The sequence below is a fragment of the Brienomyrus brachyistius genome, chromosome 18, assembly GCF_023856365.1.
Source record: "Brienomyrus brachyistius isolate T26 chromosome 18, BBRACH_0.4, whole genome shotgun sequence".
Lineage (NCBI taxonomy): Eukaryota > Metazoa > Chordata > Actinopteri > Osteoglossiformes > Mormyridae > Brienomyrus > Brienomyrus brachyistius.
Window position 1 is genome coordinate 17,499,723 of NC_064550.1, and position 20,640 is coordinate 17,520,362.

General features: G+C 43.5%; 1 protein-coding gene across 3 annotated transcripts in view; it reads left to right on the forward strand.

Moving 5' to 3' along the window:
- grik1a (glutamate receptor, ionotropic, kainate 1a) overlaps positions 1-20,640 on the forward strand; it is a 39,012-nt gene that overhangs the window by 9,697 nt on the left and 8,675 nt on the right. For 2 of the 3 annotated variants that reach the window (XM_048984463.1, XM_048984461.1), the window contains exons 2-13: positions 1,124-1,291; positions 1,983-2,240; positions 6,834-7,015; positions 7,255-7,308; positions 7,416-7,589; positions 8,563-8,706; positions 10,274-10,381; positions 12,330-12,443; positions 12,822-13,025; positions 13,825-14,048; positions 16,016-16,134; positions 19,214-19,431. In XM_048984463.1, the coding sequence (XP_048840420.1) occupies positions 1,124-1,291; positions 1,983-2,240; positions 6,834-7,015; positions 7,255-7,308; positions 7,416-7,589; positions 8,563-8,706; positions 10,274-10,381; positions 12,330-12,443; positions 12,822-13,025; positions 13,825-14,048; positions 16,016-16,134; positions 19,214-19,431 (1,967 nt within the window). The remainder of the gene's footprint in view (positions 1-1,123; positions 1,292-1,982; positions 2,241-6,833; positions 7,016-7,254; positions 7,309-7,415; positions 7,590-8,562; positions 8,707-10,273; positions 10,382-12,329; positions 12,444-12,821; positions 13,026-13,824; positions 14,049-16,015; positions 16,135-19,213; positions 19,432-20,640) is intronic. The other variant, XM_048984462.1, reaches the window with a different exon arrangement.

A 20,640-nucleotide genomic window follows, 5' to 3' on the forward strand; every position in this document is an offset into this window, starting at 1 on the left:
ATGTGTGTGCCAGCGGTGGTACTTTAATCCCATCACCCGTAAGGCACAGTCTGAACCCACCTCCCACTTCCGTGATGCTGTCCATCTAAAGTTCCTGACAGTGTAAAGGACCCTTCAGCATCACTGTAAATCACCCTGTTTCCATCATTTAAAGTACTTTTTGAAGTGAAACTCACTATTGGTAATTTGGTAACACTTTACTTGACTGGGCACAAATAATATAGTATTATGCCATTACTTATGTATGAATTAACCACAAACTAAGTCTTAGTTACATACTGATCTCATGTTAATTCATTAATGAATTGTGACGCATGTTTTATCTCAAGCAGTTACTAATTTTGTTACTCTATCTGCTAATTCTGTAAAGCTTTGTAAACTACTGAAAGACCTACTAAGGAATCACTGAAGGAACAAGTTACGAATCACGCATGTCATGCTTGTTCATCATAAAAGATGCATCACGATTCATTAATCTCAGTTAGTGACTATAAGATTTGTTCATGATTTGTACTTCAGTAGTAATTGAATTATTACTAAGTATCCGTGCCCCATCTAGTAAAGTGTTACCAGTAATTTTCTAATAGATTTTTGCTTTGTTTGATTAAGTCCAGTCATTCCACATATCAGAAGCGGTGATTCACAATCATGGGATCAGACACCTGGATTATGCTTTCAGGGCTGGACGTGGGAAATCACTCCAGCAGAGTCTTACCAGGGTTTTTTGTTGTAATGATGGGTTGTTGTATGATGAGGTTTGTACTCATCCTAAGGACAGGAAGTAACGTTCAATGTGCCTCAGATACAAAGTGTCCCAAACCACTCAACATAAACATTAGTGACCAAAATTGTGGAAACGCTTCCAATTTTTAGAGACTGCAGAGCTTTATTCAACTGTTGCTCCAGTTACTTATTTACTTATGTATAAGTATTGTTTATAAACATTACTGCTAGTAATGTCCGAAATGCTAGGTGTTTCCACAATTTTGGCCACTAGTGTACATTTGCAGTGACTTGAATTAACCAGATATAATGATAAACCTAAATAACGAATATTTAAAAGGAATATTTACATTGTTTTCAGTATTATCCCTTGTGCTGAAATCTGTTGTTTGTTTTTCAGGGGGGATTTTTGAAACACTTGAGAGTGAACCTGTGAGCGTCGAAGAACTAGCCTTCAAATTTGCTGTGACCAACATCAACCGAAACAGGACTTTGATGCCGAACACCACACTGACGTACGACATTCAGAGAATCAACTACTTTGACAGTTTTGAAGCTTCTAGAAGAGGTATTTCACCATGGGTTCATTTACAATATATGTTCCTCCTGTTTCAGTCTCCATCCAATTTGTGTTTTTGTCTCTGATTTAAATCACCCAGGCCGGTGAGTATCATGGTTTCCTCAATCATGTACTGACATTCAGGTCATGTATTTAATGAATATATAAAGAGGCTTTTCAGAAAGATTCTCCCAATCCCCAGCTCTCAGCCTAAATGCAAAAATATGACCTACCGGGACAAAAGGGGTTAATCCTCATGCAAGAGTCTCTTAAAAGGCCGGAAAAAATTGTGTGTCACTCCAGAATTGAGCAGATTTGTAACCTTTCAATCCCTCCTCCTTTTTTCTAAATCCTCCCTACTCTCTCGGGGTGTTAATCAGTATGTGAACTTGACCATACTTGTGTTCTCATGTACTTGTTTCACATCATCTTCCATTGCCGAAGTCTGGTTTCAGTACTCAAGAACAGTGGTACGGAGGATGGTAAAAATCCCTGGATGTCGTTCTTGCTCTGCCTCAAATATCAAGCATGCATTGGTTGCATCCATGCCAACAAGAACAATCCCATGATTCATTGCATCTCTAGTTCATTCTTAGGAGGCAAGTTAGCAAGAGTGCTCTCACCGAGAATAAAAACATGTTCTTTGCGTTGTTGGTATTGAAAAACACCCTATGTCTGTCTCCCCCTACCTGCCCAATAGCTTGTGACCAGCTGTCTCTGGGCGTGGCAGCGATCTTTGGCCCCTCCCACAGCTCCTCAGTCAGCGCCGTCCAGTCGATCTGCAATGCCTTGGAGGTGCCGCACGTGCAGACGCGGTGGAAGCACCCATCGACGGACAACAAAGACACCTTCTACGTCAACCTGTACCCCGAGTACTCCTCCATCAGCCGCGCCATCCTGGATGTCGTGCAATTCTACAAGTGGAAGGCTGTCACCGTGGTATATGAGGACAGCTCTGGTGGGTTGAAGAGTTATTGCAGAACACTTGAAGTATGAACATTCATTCTGAGAACATCCGACAACTCAAGATGTATTGCATTTTATAGGCTTAGCGTAGAAACTGTTATCTAAAATAACATTCCGTCTATCCAGAGGACACCAGTCCATCTTGGAGCACACCTTTACAAACGCAGAATTTTTAGAGAAGTCAATTCAACTTGGGAAGTAGTACTCTTTTTGCTTATCCTAACATACATTACTGCAAATGTTTACTATTGCGAGTCTTAGGCTTAGAGGAGCTGTTCTGTTTAAGGGTACAAGATGTGTTCCCCTTCTGGGAAGTGAATGTGGAATTGACATTTTATTCATTTTTCAGAGACTTTTATGCAAAGTGACTAACATATTTTTGTTTTTAAGAAAGCTGGGTAAGATCCAGGCCCTAGAGCAGTTGAGGGTTAAGGGTCTTGTTAACGGCAAAATCACTCTGCCAACCCTGAGAATTGAACCAGCAATCTTCTGATCACAGTTACAGTGCCCTAACCTCCTGAGTCACACACCAAAATTTCCCCCAGTGAAATACAGTGACATTTAAGTAAATGCACATCCTCCTGCCATTGCATCTAGTGTATGTTTGACTCGTGTCTTTCATAGATGAGTCATTCATTTGATTTCATTTTGGTCAGTTCATTAACTGAGTGATTCTTCATTCAGTGACTGAATCTTCATTCAGTTTGTTCACTGACAAGACTTTTCGTTCAATTTATTAACCAAGTGATTCTTCATTCACTGACCGAGTCTGTTCAGTTTAACGGACCGACTCTTTGTTCAGTTCATTAACCAAGCGATTCTTCAATCACTGACCGACTCTTCGTTCAGTTTAACTGATCGACTCTTGGTTCAGTTTGTTCACTGACAGACTCTACGCTCAGTTTGTTCACTGACAGACTCTACGCTCAGTTTGTTCACTGATCGATTCTTCATCTAGTTCATTAACCGAGCAATTCTTCATTCGCTGACCAATTCTTTGTTCAGTTCATTTGTTGACTAACTCTGTTCATTCATTCTTTTAGCTACTCCTCGACTTCCCTTCCACTGTTCAGTTCGTTCACTGATTAATTCTTTGTTCCATTCATTAAAATGAGCGAATTGTCATACAGTTGCAGAAAAGACAAATGAACAGCTACAAGGGCATTCATTACTGATCATGCCTTTCAATAGCATTTAAAAAAGACCCCCAATATGTCTTTAAGCTCTCTGTCTTAATGTTTGCTTGATTATGGTTTCCTGGCAACGCTAGATGTTCCTTTTCACACTTGTCTAGTAGCAACCGAATCCTCATGGTGTTTTTAATTTGACAAGCTTTTGTTTAGCTTTTGCTCTCACTCAAATTTGCATTCGATACGGGTTGGAAGCTTCCACGTCGTACGTCGCTTTCAACAAACACATCTGCTAAGCAAATAAATGTAATGTGAATGTGTGTTTAGTACACAATTTCAAAAGCACCTGACACGACACCCCGATCAATAATTTTTAATTTTAGGCAGGAATAACATCGCAAATAAAACGCAAAAGCATGCAAAAATTAAAATACGACAAGAAAAAATTATATAATATTGCAAATATTTAAAAAAAATTATTATTTAAAAAATAACAATGGTAATATAAAGTCATTGTTCAAGATGGGAACTTTGATGTTCCTAAGGGCAAAAATATGTTGCCATTCCAGGGTGGAGAGTTTGCATAACAAACCTGCACTTGCATGAAATTCTGAAGGAATTCTACTCCCCCCCCCCCACCCCCATGCGTGAATACTCGATTGAGCAAGAATCATTTGATTGAATGAATTGTGATTTCCATCTGTACTGTATATAGTGTATGCTGCCTCCTTTGTAATCTTTTAGAGGGTCAGTTAATCACTCTGTGTGACGCTGATGTGACATTTTGCGAATGATCTAATGTGGTATTGAGCTGCAGAGTCGATTGTAATTACAATTACAGCAGAAATAGCTGTGTGATTACAACTGTACCTGTCTGCATGACATGACATTCACTGGCAGCTGCAGGCTGTTTTTCCGTGTCACTTATGGAACTAAATGGCCTTTTTTAATTGTTATAACCGCAGTTCATCTGGACAATTTATCACGTTGGATCACCGCTCTGAATAATTAGTCAAACCAATTGATTGCCATGATTTTTGAATATGTAGAGATGAAAATTTGAATCACGGTTTTGATATGTCACAATCATTTTTTGTTACATTTCAGTGGTTTTCACATTTGCTTGATTTAATATTTCATAACACAATAAACAGAACATCAACTGTACCTGAGGTCCACTCTGGCCCCAGATCACACTTAATATTTCAGCCGTTGACAGCCTGTGTTTGTGACCATTAATTTAATGTCAGATAATGGTCTGAGGTTCCCTGGCGGCTGTGGTATTACCACACATCTATTGATTTCATTCCCCAGCAAGTTGTCGGGAAGATGACGACTGGCCATATCACCAGGACTTAATGTTCAACTAGTCCCCGGTGAGAAATATATCCCATTAAATCCGCCAGCATCAATCATGCAGTTCAGGTTTCTCAAATTCAACTACAGGCCAACAGGTTATAATGTGACGTTGCCCTACGTTACCCGCAAGTTCTCCAGGTTCAAGCCTCTTTTTTTTTTGCCAAATTTGGAACATTTAAAGGTTTTGCTGTGTTTAGCGAGCATAACTAAACACACTGGTCGTCACGGCTGAATTCTCCATTTTAATCACATATGTTTAAACTTTCTTCTGAATGAGAATCCGTAGATGGGTCAGTTGTATCTCAAAAAGGGGAAAAGAAAATCAGCGGGGATGTTGTCTGCACTCCCATTCTGGAAAATGAATTATTTACATTGCTGCCTCATAAGAGATTTATGCCTCTGATTGGATCCTGTGACCATTATAATGAAAATGGCACCTACTGGCTGGGTTTGCGGGAAATGACTCTTTTTTTTTGGTCATACGGGGAAAGAAATGCCACCTAAATGGGTTTGTTCCACTTTTAATTTGTCACATGCCCTCAGAGAGTGTTTTTTCATTACGCAAATAAGCTAAGAGTGATGGCCGGTCAAGGTTTCCTCATTATAGTTTTTATGGTCCACACCGTCTGCCGCACCTCCTCCTCCTCCTCCTCCTCCTCCTCCTCCTCCTCTCCCTTTTGAGGTGATGAGGAGAGCATCGTTTGATTGACTTCTGTTTGGCTAAAACTCATCATGCCGGGGAGGGGGCCATTAGCAATTCAGTGGCACATCTGTCTGTCAAATGTGGTCATTTTCTGTCGTCTTCTTTGGTGCCCACAACTGCTCTGTATATTCATTCTTTTCCACCAGCGGAGAATCTGATTACACTAATCGAATAACCTTCTGGTCCATAATTAGCTCATCTAGGGATCATCTGTGCCAAATATTATGGATTGCTAGAGAGCTCTGGGATCCTCTGCTCTAAGACAGCGTGTTGTTGAAGATGAGAGAGGATGTTACATGGTGGATGGAATAACAGTGTCTGTAATTGTACAGCCAAAGCCAGCAGCCATTAATTCTGTGGCAGGTTGACACTGTCAAACGCTGTTAAACAGAAATGGACAGGCGGTTGTGAGATCGGTCTTCCCATCTAAATTCCATTGTTCAAACTGGCAACTCTCATGAAAGATTGAGAAGTCTACCCAGTTCTGCTTTAGAGTGTAAACATGAACAATATGCTTGAAATTGATGTCTGACGGTTGAGTGGCCACTCGTCGTGTCAAAGCCGAACACAGTCCTCTGACAGGTGTGTTTAATCGATACGCCTGCTGCTTCTCTGGGTGCTTTTTTGCAGTATATTGTTGTTCACTTTATCCAAAGTAAGATTATGCTGCATATCATGGTATCATGTTCATACTTCATATGCTGGTGCACTTGAATTAGATTTGAGGATCAGATGAGGTTCGTCTCCTGGAATTCTCATCTAGTATTAGTGGCTGTAATTCAGTCCGGGCTTTGTGAAGGGAGCGCATGCCTTCCCATGATTGCGGTCCCTCCCGGTCTAGACATGCTCATTAGGTGACCTACAGTTATTTTTAATGTATGACAGTATTATCTGATTGGCTGACATCCATGACCTAAACCCCATGGTAGGTGTGACAGATTTTAGGCAACTGTACCCCCTCTAATTGATTATGCAGGTATGGAGTGCTGGCATTTTCGGGAGGGGTGGTGAGTGGGGTGGGGGGGGACTGAGGGTGTCTGAACAATTACCCCTTTTGTCCAAAGAACTGAAAATGCCCCACATCCCTGGTTGGGGAAATTCACCGATCACTGATTTACTGAGGAAGACCCCCCCACCCAAGTCATCAAAATTGACCAAGGTGGAGCACTTACCTATGTTGAGCACTTTCCCCTCCAAAAGTCTCTGCATGGCATAGATGATATGTGTGTTAATTCACAAAATTACCTTTATTTGCTTAATCGTTAATAAATGTACAACCCATCCGGTGACGACATTCATGATGATCTACTAGAGCGTCGTCTGCACACGCTAAATCGCAGAAGTATTTCAGTGAAGAATTTTTGGAACATTTTTTGCATTGTGTTGCCTGTAGGTTTGATGCGACTGCAGGAGCTGATCAAAGCTCCGTCCAGGTACAACATCAAGATCAAAATCCGACAGCTGCCCCTCGGGAGCAAGGACGCCCGGACGCTTCTGAAGGAGATGAAGAAGGGCAAAGAGCTGTTCGTCATCTTCGACTGCTCCTGGCAGACAGCTGCAAACATCCTCAAACAGGTGACTGCAGTTCCTGGTGGCCCCTCAGCTGGGTGCTGCAACCTCTGCATTTTCTTTTGAAAGGTCATTCTTTCTGCCAGAAACACCAGCCGCTCTTCTTCAGCCAGGAGTGCTGGCATGGTAACCCTCTGGCTCTACTAACTCTAACTATGATCTCGCCCCAAAGTCAAAAAGGGGAGCAGCTTGGTAACCACATAAAATATAAGTTTGTAAAAATAAAACGTACCTTTTATTTACAGATATTATCACTGGGGATGATGACAGAACACTACCACTTCTTCTTCACGACTCTGGTGAGTGCAGTTTGTAGCTCCTCAGGAGCACCTCACATAGTGGTCTCATTTCTAGGCATATGTTACATCTGCAGGCTTTTGAGGGGATCTCCTCGTATCTCCTGTAGGACCTTTTTGCCCTGGACCTGGAGCCCTACCGCTACAGCGGCGTGAACATGACCGGCTTCCGCCTGATCAACACTGGAAGTGCGCAGGTGGCTGCGGTGATGGATCGCTGGTCCATGGAGCACCTGCAGGCTCCGCCCAATCCTGACACGGGGCTTCTGGATGGAGTCATGACGGTCGGCCCCTTCCCTGCTCATTTGTTTGTCCGCATTCGTCGGCTCACCACTAGTCGTCTTTGCACCCTTAATCTCTTTTCTTCCCTTGGTCAAACTTCACTTTATTTTCAGTCTTGACATCTCCCCCGTAAATATACAGGGTTCCATGTAAAGCCCTTTAGCAGTCAGGGCACTGTGATAATCAGCTCCCAGTAGCACTGTAAGGGCTTGGAATGCACGTACGCAATCGCTCCTTCTTTAGCGACATTTGCAAATACGACGGTAATAATTTATTTTCCGACATAATATGCACATTTGCGAATATAAAATATCGTCTTCATGAAGGATAAAAGGAACGGAGTATGGAAGACTGACCACATGCAGGGTGTGACCACATAGTCAGAGATTTTCACTTGGCAACCATTTCTCTTAACGACTTGATTGTTGGAATGGAACTCGGTCACTGACTGAGAAGGGGAGTATATGTATATGTGTGTGTGTGTGTGTATAAACACACAGTCACCCATTGATGTACGTCTTATCGCAATATTGTATCTTATGTTATACAGTATATTTGACTTCTCCCCTATAATGAAAGAGATGCATCCATATTGACTTGTGTCACTTCAAGAATGTTACCCAGTCATAAATCTATGGGTACCAGTATGTGTGTGTGTGTGGGGATTATGTTTATATTACATTGTGGGGACCAAATGCCCCCCACAATGTGATAAAAACCTGTTATTTTGATGATGTGGGTACCATTTTTCAGGTCCCCCCAAATATTTGTGAATACAATAAAAAAATAAATAAAAATGCCCAAAGTCTCATATTTAGTTTGGTTACTTATCGTTAAGGTTAGGGCTGAAACACACACATATATATATATATGGTGTTTCAGACAGCAATCATAGGCCTTGTCGCATGTTCACAGTGTCACATGTGCATATTGTGGCTGAACATGTCACTCGGTGTCCCCTGCTGCCCCCTGCAGACAGAGGCGGCCCTGATGTACGATGCCGTGTTCATGGTGGCCGTGGCCTCACAGCACTCCGGCCAGATGACCGTCAACTCCCTCCAGTGCCATCGGCACAAGCCGTGGCGTTTCGGCGGCCGATTCATGAGCCAGTTCAAGGAGGTCAGTGTGGAAACGTGGCCCCGCCCCTCCAAGTCACCATTAACCGTTTAATTCCAGCAGAGCACAGTGGCTCCGCCTACCAGAGTATGGATACGCTTGTGCAGTCTGTAGTATATTCTCTTGGAACTGACTTGGAATCTGCTGAGGTAAGATTGTCCTCCCAAGACGATGTCCGGAAAAGAGGCGGGGCATATGGGTTTTGGTAGCTGTTCCTGCTCTCTAAACATTCGGTGTTTTGCTTTGTTTACTTTGGAGTGTCCTGGTACCTCAGTGGGGATCAGTGTAACCTCGTACCTTCACTGTTGGTGGTTTGAGTCTCGCTTCCAGCTTTGTCTATGCATTTTGCATTTCCTCCCTGTTTCACTGGGTATCCTCTCAGCAGTGTCTGTCGACCCATTAGGCCGCATGGGAGGCCACTTAGAATACCTTCTTTTGAGGGAGCACCACCTTAGCAAACTACTGGTCCCGCCACTACCCCCGCTGGTGGCATTAGGCGAGGAGGTATGCTGAGGGTGGGGCAGGGTACTGGCAGGTAACTTGCCTCAGGTGCCAAATGGGCTTCGATCAGCTTTGCCTCTCACAGTCCAAAAACATTCAGTATGTGGAATCGCTCCTTACTGCGTCAGTGTAAACCCTGCGATGATCTGCTGCTATGCCCAGGGCGTCTTCTGCCTTGTGCTCCAGGGCAGCTTGAGATAAACCTCAGGTTCTCAGCAGCCTGATGCAGGCGAAGGGGATACTGAAGGTGGATGGTCTGCTGGATGTGATCAGTATTATGAGGGAATGGAGAAAAAAAACTTCCCAGAAGCTTCAGAGAAAATTTCAGTGGAATAATTTCTAGCAGTTTTATTCAGTTTTTTTAATGTTTGAAAAATTGTGACGTCTTGATCTCTTTGAGATTTGACAAAAAGTATAATATTTTAACCCCGTAATCTCCATCTACTGCGGATTAGCGGAAACTCCTTACTGTAGTGAGCTGTTTGTTTCGTTGCACTTTGGACACTGGAATCTGTCAGTTCTCTGTCCTTTCCGTCAGAGTTGTCACATGACCACAGAGAAGCGCTTTCCCCAGATGGCCTTGGGAGAGTCCCTCAGACAGCCATGGCACACGCACAGTCCTGAAAATGGTCCTATCCAGTGTTCTGCACTTGAAATGGACATCACTCTATGTCATATTACACAAGAAGAAGGAGCTTCTCAGGAAAGAAATCTAACCAACCACAGGCCAGACACAGCTCTGCATATAAAACACAGTGCAGTCGTGTTTTTACTTGTCTGGTAGTATCTATGTTTGTAATTTCACATCTTTATAAATATGTTTAACTGTATTTATGCTTAGATTTTGAATTTTTAGTTTTTTTAGTCATAGACAGTATATCTAATTTAGTTATGCATAAGCCAAATTAGCTATATTAATGGTATTGTGGAATTTGGTAGTTTAAACATTTTTTAAACAAAAATGACCTCAGCAGGGTTGGCTTAGTATCAGTCATTCAGTTGCCAGCTTGTTTTGCGTCGTTCATTTGTAGCTTTTGTCTGCAGCTTCTCTGTTTTGTCTGCCTCTCAGGCTCAGTGGGACGGTCTGACTGGACGCATAGTTCTCAATAGAACAGACGGACTGAGAAGAGACTTCGACCTGGATATAATCAGCCTGAAAGAGGATGGCTTGGGCAAGGTGAGGGAGTATCTCTGGTTTGCTGCGCTATAAACTCCGGCTAAAAACATTTGCTTTATGCTTATACCTCCAGGAGAGTAATATCTGGGATATATATCTAGGAATTTAGAACTGTGAGTTTTATGAGTTCCCCGTCTAGGTTTGCTTTAGTAACAAATGATAAACGAATCGGGCGGCATGGTGGTGCAGTGGTTAGCACTGTCGCCCCACACCTCTGGGACCCGGGTTCGAGTCTCCGCCTGGGTCACATGTGTGCGGAGTTTGCATGTTCTCCCCGTGTCGTCGTGGGGTTTCCTCCGGGTGCTCCGGTTTCCCCCCACAGTCCAAAAACATGCTGAGGCTAATTGGAGTTGCTGAATTGCCCGTAGGTGTGCATGTGTGAGTGATTGGTGTGTGCGTGTGCCCTGCGATGGGCTGGCCCCCCATCCTGGGTTGTTCCCTGCCTCGTGCCCATTGATTCCGGGATAGGCTCCGGACCTCCCGCGACCCAATAGGATAAGCGGTTTGGAAAATGGATGGATGGATGGATGATAAACGAATTAGTTTGTTAGATATTTAAAGGTTTCCCATTAAGCTGTCTTTCAGTTTATTGTGACATTCATTAGATGTACACCAGATCCATTACTTATCTTTCATTATGCTATTTTTTATCTTACAAGCCTTTTATCGAGGGTTTGTGCAGCATAAATAAAGTGTGGAAAAAGGTCTGTACACAGCACCGCCTACCCCGCTGCCCTGTGATGTTTTGCCCCCATCCAATGCCCTGTTGGAGTCCATCTCACCCCTTCCGCCCACACCACCTGTTTTTGGCCAGCGTCCCGCACGCGGCACTAGCGTGGCAGCAGCCAAGATGTCCATCTCGTGCCAGATCGAGCCGCCGATTGTGCGACAGGCCAGTAGGACCCCTGATAATTAGCTCGACCAATCATTCGCATTGAGGACTTCGGAGGAATTACAGCTGTGTGACAAGCTGTGTGTGTGAAATGCAGGTTTTATGGCCTCATTAGCAAAAGAACCATCAAATCCTGTGGCACAGCTAGTCTCCAGCAAAGTGGCAGCTCTTCCTCTACGCAAATTAATTACTGCGGCTGCTAGCGATTCGACTTTGGCTTTCCATGCACAGCACGATTCCCTTGTTTGAATTTCCTGCAATGCGCCCAAGATAATACCTACTGGCCAACGTTCTGCTGGTAGAAAAATTGAAGAGCAAATGTCCAAAACACTCTGTCTGTTTCTTGTTGTTTCCACCAATAACCTAAAGTCAAGCTTCCTCATCACCCAACCCAACAAAGAACTTTCATTAAATTACCAAAACTGACTCATTTACATTTTTTCTCAAAAACATATCTTGTGAACTAACAGAGATTTGGAATCCATAGTTGAAATCATGTCAGAATTGTTTTCTTTGAGATAGTACAGGATTAGATGAAAAAGTTTATTCCCTAGTCATGCTTTCTTCAGGCCTCTCTGCCAATCATATGTGCTTTTTTATGTCTGCCTTTGCAGTCGTTCCTTGGAAAGGCGCGACTTTGCTGTTGCAAAGGAATAGTTTCTAAATGTTTAGTGTATTTATTATGGATTCTTGCTTGGATTATTTTTGCAGGTTCATCCATTCAATTTAGTTGTATCAACATCCTCAATAGTTTTTTAATTAACATTCTTCTATCTGTGTCCATCAGTGTTCACATTTTTCCTGCTCACATAACCTGACAGATTTTTCTTGGCACTGAATTGTTTGTATAATTATCAGTTGACAGTTGACAGTTTGTTGGTCAAACGGAACATTCCAATTTATGACTTGAACGAGAGTACAGATGAATGACAATACAGGCTTTGAATATTTTTCTGCCTGCTTTCCTTCCCTTTTTGTTGCGAACCTTGCGTTTTATCTCGTGCATTTCCAACATTGGGTTCGGTAGGTTCCAACACGCTGGGTTCGGTGTTACAGATTGCTGTCTGGAACTCCATCGATGGCCTCAATCTCACTGAGACCAAAAAGGAGAAGGTCACCAATGTCACGGACTCAATGGCAAACAGGACCCTCATCGTCACCACAATTTTGGTAAGACTGTAGCACATAGCTTGCAGGGAAGTGTAAGTTCAGGTTGTGCGTACAGAATGGACCTTGAGTACCTTCCTTATGTTGGTGATGGTAGGAAGACAGCATGTTGTCCCATTTCGGAGCAAAGCCAAGTGATGAGGGAACCTGTTCAGATCACCTGTTCATCTTATCTTCTCTTGTCTAGTTTTGGTGTTTGTCACCCCCCTGCCCACTGACTTGATTAAATTCACTTCCATCTAAAATAAGGTCCCTATTCCTTTCTCTCATCAATGTTGTTCTGGTCACCGTCCTTCCTGGAAGTGAGCATGTACACGCAGGGAAGACGTGCATTGTTGGTATACACTGTAATTCAAAAATGAAATTATTACCTCTTCGTAGGAAAATCCATATGTCATGTACAAGAAGTCGGACAAGGCTCTGTATGGGAATGATCGCTTTGAAGGCTACTGCGTGGATCTGCTGAAGGAGCTGTCAAACATCCTCGGCTTTACGTATGAGGTGAAGCTGGTCTCTGACGGCAAGTACGGAGCGCAGAATGACAAGGGCGAGTGGAACGGCATGGTGCGCGAGCTCATCGATCACGTGAGGTTCCTCTTGCTGCGTTTCACTCTCACGCCCTCTCTTGCACAGTCTGTTTGTTTTTGTCCCCCCAAAAAGCTCCTGTTAATCTAATTATGATGCCTAATTTACATGACAGCCATTTGTATATCACACTTAGTATCTTAAGGAATTGTTGAACTGCAGCGGATGGGCTTCTCAGACTGATAATGAGGTCTTCATGACCAATTTTGTGCTGTCTGTTGGGATCCTCTTATCATCTCCACCTAATATATAGCAGGGCTTTTCAATTAAGATCGACAGAAGAGATAATTTGCTTTGACTCTGACTGTCATGTGGCAAACTTAAGCGATCAATCAGGCAATTATAACTCCTTTACCCTGCTGCCATCGCAGTGTTCTTTTCATGGAGCATCTAACGGAGGTTTGTTGAGTATCTGCCAGACACGAATCAGCGGCACTCCAAATTGCACTACAAATTGCGATTCGGCTCTAGATAAGGCTTTGCAGAAGACGCTGGGAAAGCCACCGTGAATCATCCACGTTTCAACATCAGATCGTAACATTGCAGAATTAGTCAGTCTTGCTACTGGATGATTGGATTCAATTAGTAGCGCAGATTAAAATCCAGATTATTAAAATGAATAGCAGCTGAAGACATAAGGCTCTCATTTGTGATTTATTAAATGTTATTGGAGTTACTATCTGACCAGTAACATGTGAAAGAGCCATTTTAGGCGGACACATTACAAATAGAGCCAACAGCTGTATGTCGACCTGATCTACCCTGAACCCACCAACCCGATCTTCTGTTGTTGGGACAGATTGCAGACCTGGCGGTGGCCCCCCTGACCATCACCTACGTGAGAGAGAAGGTCATTGACTTCTCCAAGCCCTTTATGACGCTGGGAATCAGCATCCTGTACCGCAAACCGAACGGCACCAATCCGGGGGTCTTCTCCTTTCTGAACCCACTCTCCCCGGACATCTGGATGTACGTCCTGCTGGCCTGCCTTGGCGTTAGCTGCGTGCTGTTTGTCATTGCCAGGTAGGGTTGGGCGGGGGGGTTGGCTGGGGGGCATGGGGGCATAGGTGTTGCCAGGGAAAGGTATTGCTGTTGGCTTGACGGATCTGAGGAATGATCACTTAGTGTGCAGTGATTCTTCTGGGTTACATTTTATTTTGATGTCGGGGGTTAAACTTGCACTAGCTGACATCAGACAAAGTGTAAGAATCCAGTTGGTATAAAATTGCAAAATAGCAGACGAAACAGTCCTTGAGTGCTTGAAGTGTTTGAGTCCTTGAGTGCTTGAAGTCCTTGAGTGGTGAAAAACAGCATAACGACAGCATGGTAGTTTTCATCTCCCACGTTTGAGTTCTGATGCCTGCTGTCCATCTCGACATAATAAGAAATGAAGACAACAGCACCACTTGTAAATAGTGTTTTCTTATTGGCGCAGAAATGTTAAGTGGGTGTTTATAATTTACATATAACCCCACAGTTGGTTCTGGGAGCCTGTTTACAGTTCTATATTAATGCATTTTAATATTTTATTACGCATGTTAATATAAAAACCTATGAGACTCATAAGTAGTCAATCTTATCAGCATATTTTTGCTTGCTTTCAACACAAGTGCCTGTTTACTGACGGTTTCTATGGTAACTTAATAAACTCGCTGCTTTCAGTGAGCAGCCAGTCCAGATTTTCTATCCTTATTCATTTTTAAGAGCCACTCGGAATACTATTCAGTACTCACTGAAATTAGTCTTTTGAAAAATTAACCGTAGTTAGTTGTTAATTGCTAATTAAAAATAATAATTAGCCACATTGCTAATTAAAAACAATGAACTCCACCCTGGCTAGTAGCCCGCTTCACGTCTGGCAGGATTACACCAGGTTGCCGTGGATTGTTTTCGTATAACTGTGCCCCGCTCCTCGTCATTTATCTCTTACTTATCGGTCGGTGTCTGTAGGGGGACCGTAAAAAAGGGGGGGGGGGGGGGGGGGGGGGGGCGGTTTACGATGATTCCTAAAAATTTGGAACATAATTTTATTGGTCTGGGTTGGGGGTTCAGTAAAATATGTTTTCATGGGGAGCAAAATGTCTTGTGGGGCCCCTGGGTGTTTGATTTACCTTCAGTCTAAATCCGGGCGGCGTCCTTAGGAGGCGAGGTATGCTGGTGTCTCTTGAGTGACTAGACTTTGAGGAAGATCAGGAAAATCCCGTACATACCGTTCTCGATGGGTCACAGAACCTGCATGATGGATGGGGACCAGCCGCCTTGCTAATTCCCAATACAGTGTCTTTTACGAAGCACGTGGATGTCCTATAAAGTTACATGCTGCATTTGATTACTTATTTCACCATCACATTCCTAGTGTCATAATGACACTGTAAATTACTTTACAGGGCAGGGTCATTCAAATTTATGACATTTATCTTGCAGTTAAATCAAGTTAATCAGTTCTGTGACCATAAAGTAATTTAATGGTGACTGTTCTATAGCTTTCATATAGTCATCACCAATAATGCAACATTTGTTTAATCTCAGTCTGTGGGTGGAATTGGCAAAAATCATGTGCTGTACAAGTTAGGTTTGTTTTGTTTTAATCTCACAGATTGATTTAGGATTTGTTGAAACAGATCTTTGAGCCAATAATTGAGTATTGTTCTTAAATTTTCAAAATGTTTGAGCGTTTTTCAATGGGGGGAGGGGGGGGGTGTTTATTTTAAACTTTAGTTCTGTGTTTCTGCACATTGTGTCTTGCAGAGGTAATAATAAGTAAATAATAAGTAAACACTGATAGTGAAAATGTCACATACGTATAACTTATTTAAACCTGCTCTTTGACCTTTGACACTTGACCTCATACTCTTATTGTCATACTATGATGCATTTTACTTTTTCTTTATAAATGTTGCTATTGCAGTGTTTCAGACCACGTGCCCCAGCAGTGATTTACAGTGTTCTTTTCTTTTCTGTTTTTCTTTCCTTCTTTTTAACGCCCACAGGTTTACTCCGTATGAGTGGTATAATCCTCATCCCTGCAACCCTGACTCAGACATTGTGGAAAACAATTTTTCGTTGCTTAATAGTTTCTGGTTTGGAGTTGGAGCTCTCATGCAGCAAGGTACAGGGGTCACATGTCATTTTTGCACACATCCCATAGTTTGCTTAGCCTCTGGGCCGGTAAACTCCACCCACTGTTATGCCCCTCCCCCACAACGCCCACTGTAAAACCTGATCTCCATTCCTACCAGGGCTCCCGCAGTTATTATGGCTATGTGATAAACGACGACAGCCATACAGAAATTTGAAACGCCTGCAGTTTTTGTGGCACTGAGAGTCAGGACTTATGATCAGAAGGTTGCCAGTTCAAGTCCCTTAGTCAGCTGAGTGATGTCACTGTTGGGCCTTTGAGCAAGGCCTTTAACTCTTACAGGGACACTAGTTAGCCTTACTTTCTGCTCCACACTTGTGTGACGCTTTGGAAAAAAGTATCTGCTATATAAAAGTAAATAAAATATAGTGCAAGAAAGACTGGGAGAATGGCTGATACACACTGAACACCAGTCCCGCTAACATACCCTATTGACACCCCCCCCCCCCCCATTTTGCTACATCTTTCCGCTATTGTCTTGCTATGTGTGTGTTTTTGCAGCATAAATGCTACACAGAGGACGCCCCCCCACCCCCCCCGAAACCACAAGGTTCACTAGAGCAGAAAGTTGTACACATACTACTGTATGTATACTACGTTCTGAAAGACCCTGCATGTTTACGCTCTCGGATTTGTACCTTTGCTTGTCCCTGGGGCTGTACCCTCAAGGGTCTGCCAACTGTACCCTTAGCAGTAGGTAAATGTACATTTTAAGGTACAGAAATGAACTCTGAGGAACAATTAATGCTGTTTGTACCATTGGGATGTTCCGCAGAGTCCGTTTCTCTACCTTAAAAGGTACAATGACAAGGGTACAGCCCCAATGACAAGGTACAAATTTCTACCCTTTTTCCTGCTTTGTGGCCCCTGTACTGCAGGCGAATGCCTTTCATGTATTAAAACAGTCTTCAGACGGATCGCTGGATCCATGCTAGTTGCCATCGCTTCGTAATGTTGGCTTGCATTTACATTACAGACCCCCTTTTCCCCCGGGTTACAGGGATTGCCATTCCTTCCCCCACCATGGCACCGTCTCAGTGGGCTGCATCAGGTTTTACACGCGTGTGTCGGTTCGTTAGAGTCTGCCTGTGGTCTCAAAGACCTACAGCACGTGACTTGGATGAGCCATGTCCACTTGCTCGGGGTTTGCCATCGTCCGCAGCATTCTATGGGATGCCGTGTCCTCCAGTTACCACTGCCTTGGGTGCATGATAGTCAGCACCAACCAGATTCTGCATGTCATGGCTTTGGAGCCCAACTAAACATTTGCGAGAAATTATGCCGCAGTATGAACGTAAGTTAAATCTTTTCTGATTTGTTTTGGGGGTTGGGGTATAAAAAGGACTAGAGAATTATGGTATCATTTCTGAGCTTCTTCACCTAGCGTCTGTTTGTGCATTTTGTTCTCTCTGTTCACTGGCTGTGTGTCAGCAGTGCTATTCAGCGTGATTCTCAGCATTTTTCTTTCCTGCAGAACATGAGAAAGGTCTGGCAAGGATTGGCTCTCACACCTGCCAATCATCACTAAAGGGACCTCAGCAACACTGCTTCGGTCCCAGAGTGTTGCCATAGTAACCTGATGTTTCACTCCGAATGGTACCACCCCTTCGGGTTCTGAAACACCACCCCAAATCAGCACTGCACCATGCGCTCACTTCCTGTCTTCCTCACACTTCACCCCGCTGCCATACAGCGTTATGTTAGGATAGAGTGTCTGCAACATGTCGCATTCCAGGGTGGAATATCTTCACTCGGATGCTGGAGTGCGCTGTCATTCTTGTCATTCTTCCATTCACACCGCTCACAAACTCTTATCGACTTGTTCAGCCCAGTCTTTCCTGCCTGATTCGGTGGTATCTGCATGGCTCAATTATTTTTTTGCTAAGGAGGTGGGTGGAACAGAAATTACATAAGAAAATGTGAAGGAGAAAGAGACTAAGACTCAGTTTACTATGTGTTTTGCCTGATTGACACATCAGGCTTTTATACCATGTGCTCAGCTGGGCCTTACGGTGCCGTTTTTGAATCCCCTTCACGTTATAGGCCCCTGTCGTTCCTCCAGCTCTCTTATACTGGCAGAGTGACGATAGTGTGCCACGACAGTCAAAGCTTAGAACGCCGCATGCTTCTGGGTTTGCTGCGATTCGAGGCTCATAACTAATGGATTTAGATGCCAGATTAAGCTGGCGAACGAAGCTCTCAGTCATATTTCAGTAGCCCAGAGCTATAGCTGATTGTTGAAGTTTGGGGAAAATATAGTTATTTGTTTGAGACAGCAATTAATCGCAGTTCAGCAGCATGGCCCAATAGATGGTGAGCTTCCTGACCATTCAGTATGCAATGCGTGAATTTTTTCCAATGGAATTCTTGCAACCGAATATGCCAGCCCTTATGATACCTCCCCTTGTATGTAACTGAACTCCCAAAACACCGCTGGCATGTTTGAACCTTGTGCTTCACTGGGCTTCATGTTTTAGATTAATTCCACAGAAATATGTGACTTAGATGGACATGGCTCACATGCTGTCATGAGCTTTGCGGTGTTTGTGCAGAGAAGACCAGCAAACCTGGGATTCCCTGCTCACAGCACTGACAAAACTGACATCCCGTGTAGATGTGACGACTGGAGAGATGACGGCAGTGCCGAGTCACTGGACACGCGCTCCGATAGGATGGGGGGGTTCTTTGGCGTTATCTGGAAAATAATTTAGGCTGTATTATGAATCATGTCAAGGTTGTCGTCTACATCTCACCTTACTGAGATTACAGCAACACTCATAAAACTGTAGACAACAAAAAGACAGCGATAAATCAAGACGTTACAGTGTCTTCATGGCCTTCCCCCCCTGGTGAAAACTGCCATTTGTTTGGGCTCGACCTCCACACGATCATCTCCATGCATGCCCCAAGCCATCAAATCATGACTTCATTATACTTAAAGTGGAAAAGGATGACGTTGCCCCAGGGAGACTGACATGATGTTCTGCTGTGCCTTCCTTCTTGTCCGTGCCGTGTGTCTAACTGGTTCACCTTGCTGCTGTTGTGACAGGATCAGAACTGATGCCTAAAGCTCTCTCCACCAGAATCGTTGGCGGCATCTGGTGGTTTTTTACCTTGATAATAATATCGTCCTACACGGCCAACCTGGCCGCCTTCCTGACAGTCGAGAGAATGGACTCGCCCATCGATTCGGCCGACGATTTGGCAAAGCAGACTAAAATCGAGTATGGTGCTGTGAGAGATGGTTCCACCATGACCTTCTTCAAGGTGAACCTGATGCTCTTCTCTGTCTCATAAATCAAGATGGGAGTAGGGTGCATATTCAAGGGCTCAAGTCCCCTTTTCTGGGAGACTGGGCCACATCAGCTGAAGTGCCTATTTCCAAACCTCACTCAGTCTATTTGTTGCTGTTTGTGTGATGAGAGCATCAGTGACCTAAAGTCAGGCTTCCTCATTACACAGCTCTAGAAAAAAATTAAGCGATGACAGCAAAAAATTCTCAATTTATGGGTATGTATCTGTGTAAAACATGCATTTTTTGCAAACTCCAGCCTCGCTATTCCCTGCTTCCCTCCCGCTTTGCTATATCGGGCTTCAGTCCTGCTTCTAGGAGCCTGTTATGAACTGTCCTAGCAGTGCACTTCACATCACTTAATGTATCCCATTCTTTTTGAGGGTCACTTGAGGTCATCCGCCAATTTATGAGACACTGCCGGATAAGTTAACAGCCATCTCTGCCATTAGGAAGTTGCTTCTGCCCTCTATCTGGCTGGTTTCTGGTAACTGCCAGTGTCTCCTGCTTCACCTTATTCTTGTGTCCTGCTGTCTTAGAAACTTTGAGCCTGGAAGCAGCCTGCCTCACAGTGTAGCCTTCTGCCGGCAGAAGCAGGATTAAACCAGGATTTAACAATGCAGATTCTTAAAAAATATAGAGCGGCCTCTTCTCATATGTTTCGCATATGTTTCGGTTTTGGAAAGCATCTTCAGCACGTTTCGGTGTTGAGAACCGAAACTCATTCAATCTGCGTACAATCTAAGGAAGAACTTTTCTCAAAATTTTCCTGAAAGCATGTCCTGTGGATTAAGTGAGTATTGGAAATTTGCTCTTATATACATGATTTATATAATTATCAATATTACAAGCCAAAGATCAATAACCTATAGCGCAATTAAAAAAGAAAATGAAACAAAAAAAAAAAACAAATAAGTCAAACTTAGGCCTGTAAATCTGACATCTCTGCTCATGTTCTTCAGCCTGAGCCTTTTCCATCAGGTGTCACAGCTTGACAAAGATCGCGAGTCAGTGGATGACTAAGCCTGGGGACACTAACCCGGACCACCCAAAATACATAAGCCAGCATGTCCAGCATTGTTTTAAACCTTGTCGGTTAGATTCTTTTATCATTTTAAAATGCAAGCTTGTCATTACAATGTAAAGCATATATGTTGTAATCTATGCGGGGGGTTTCAGTGCCG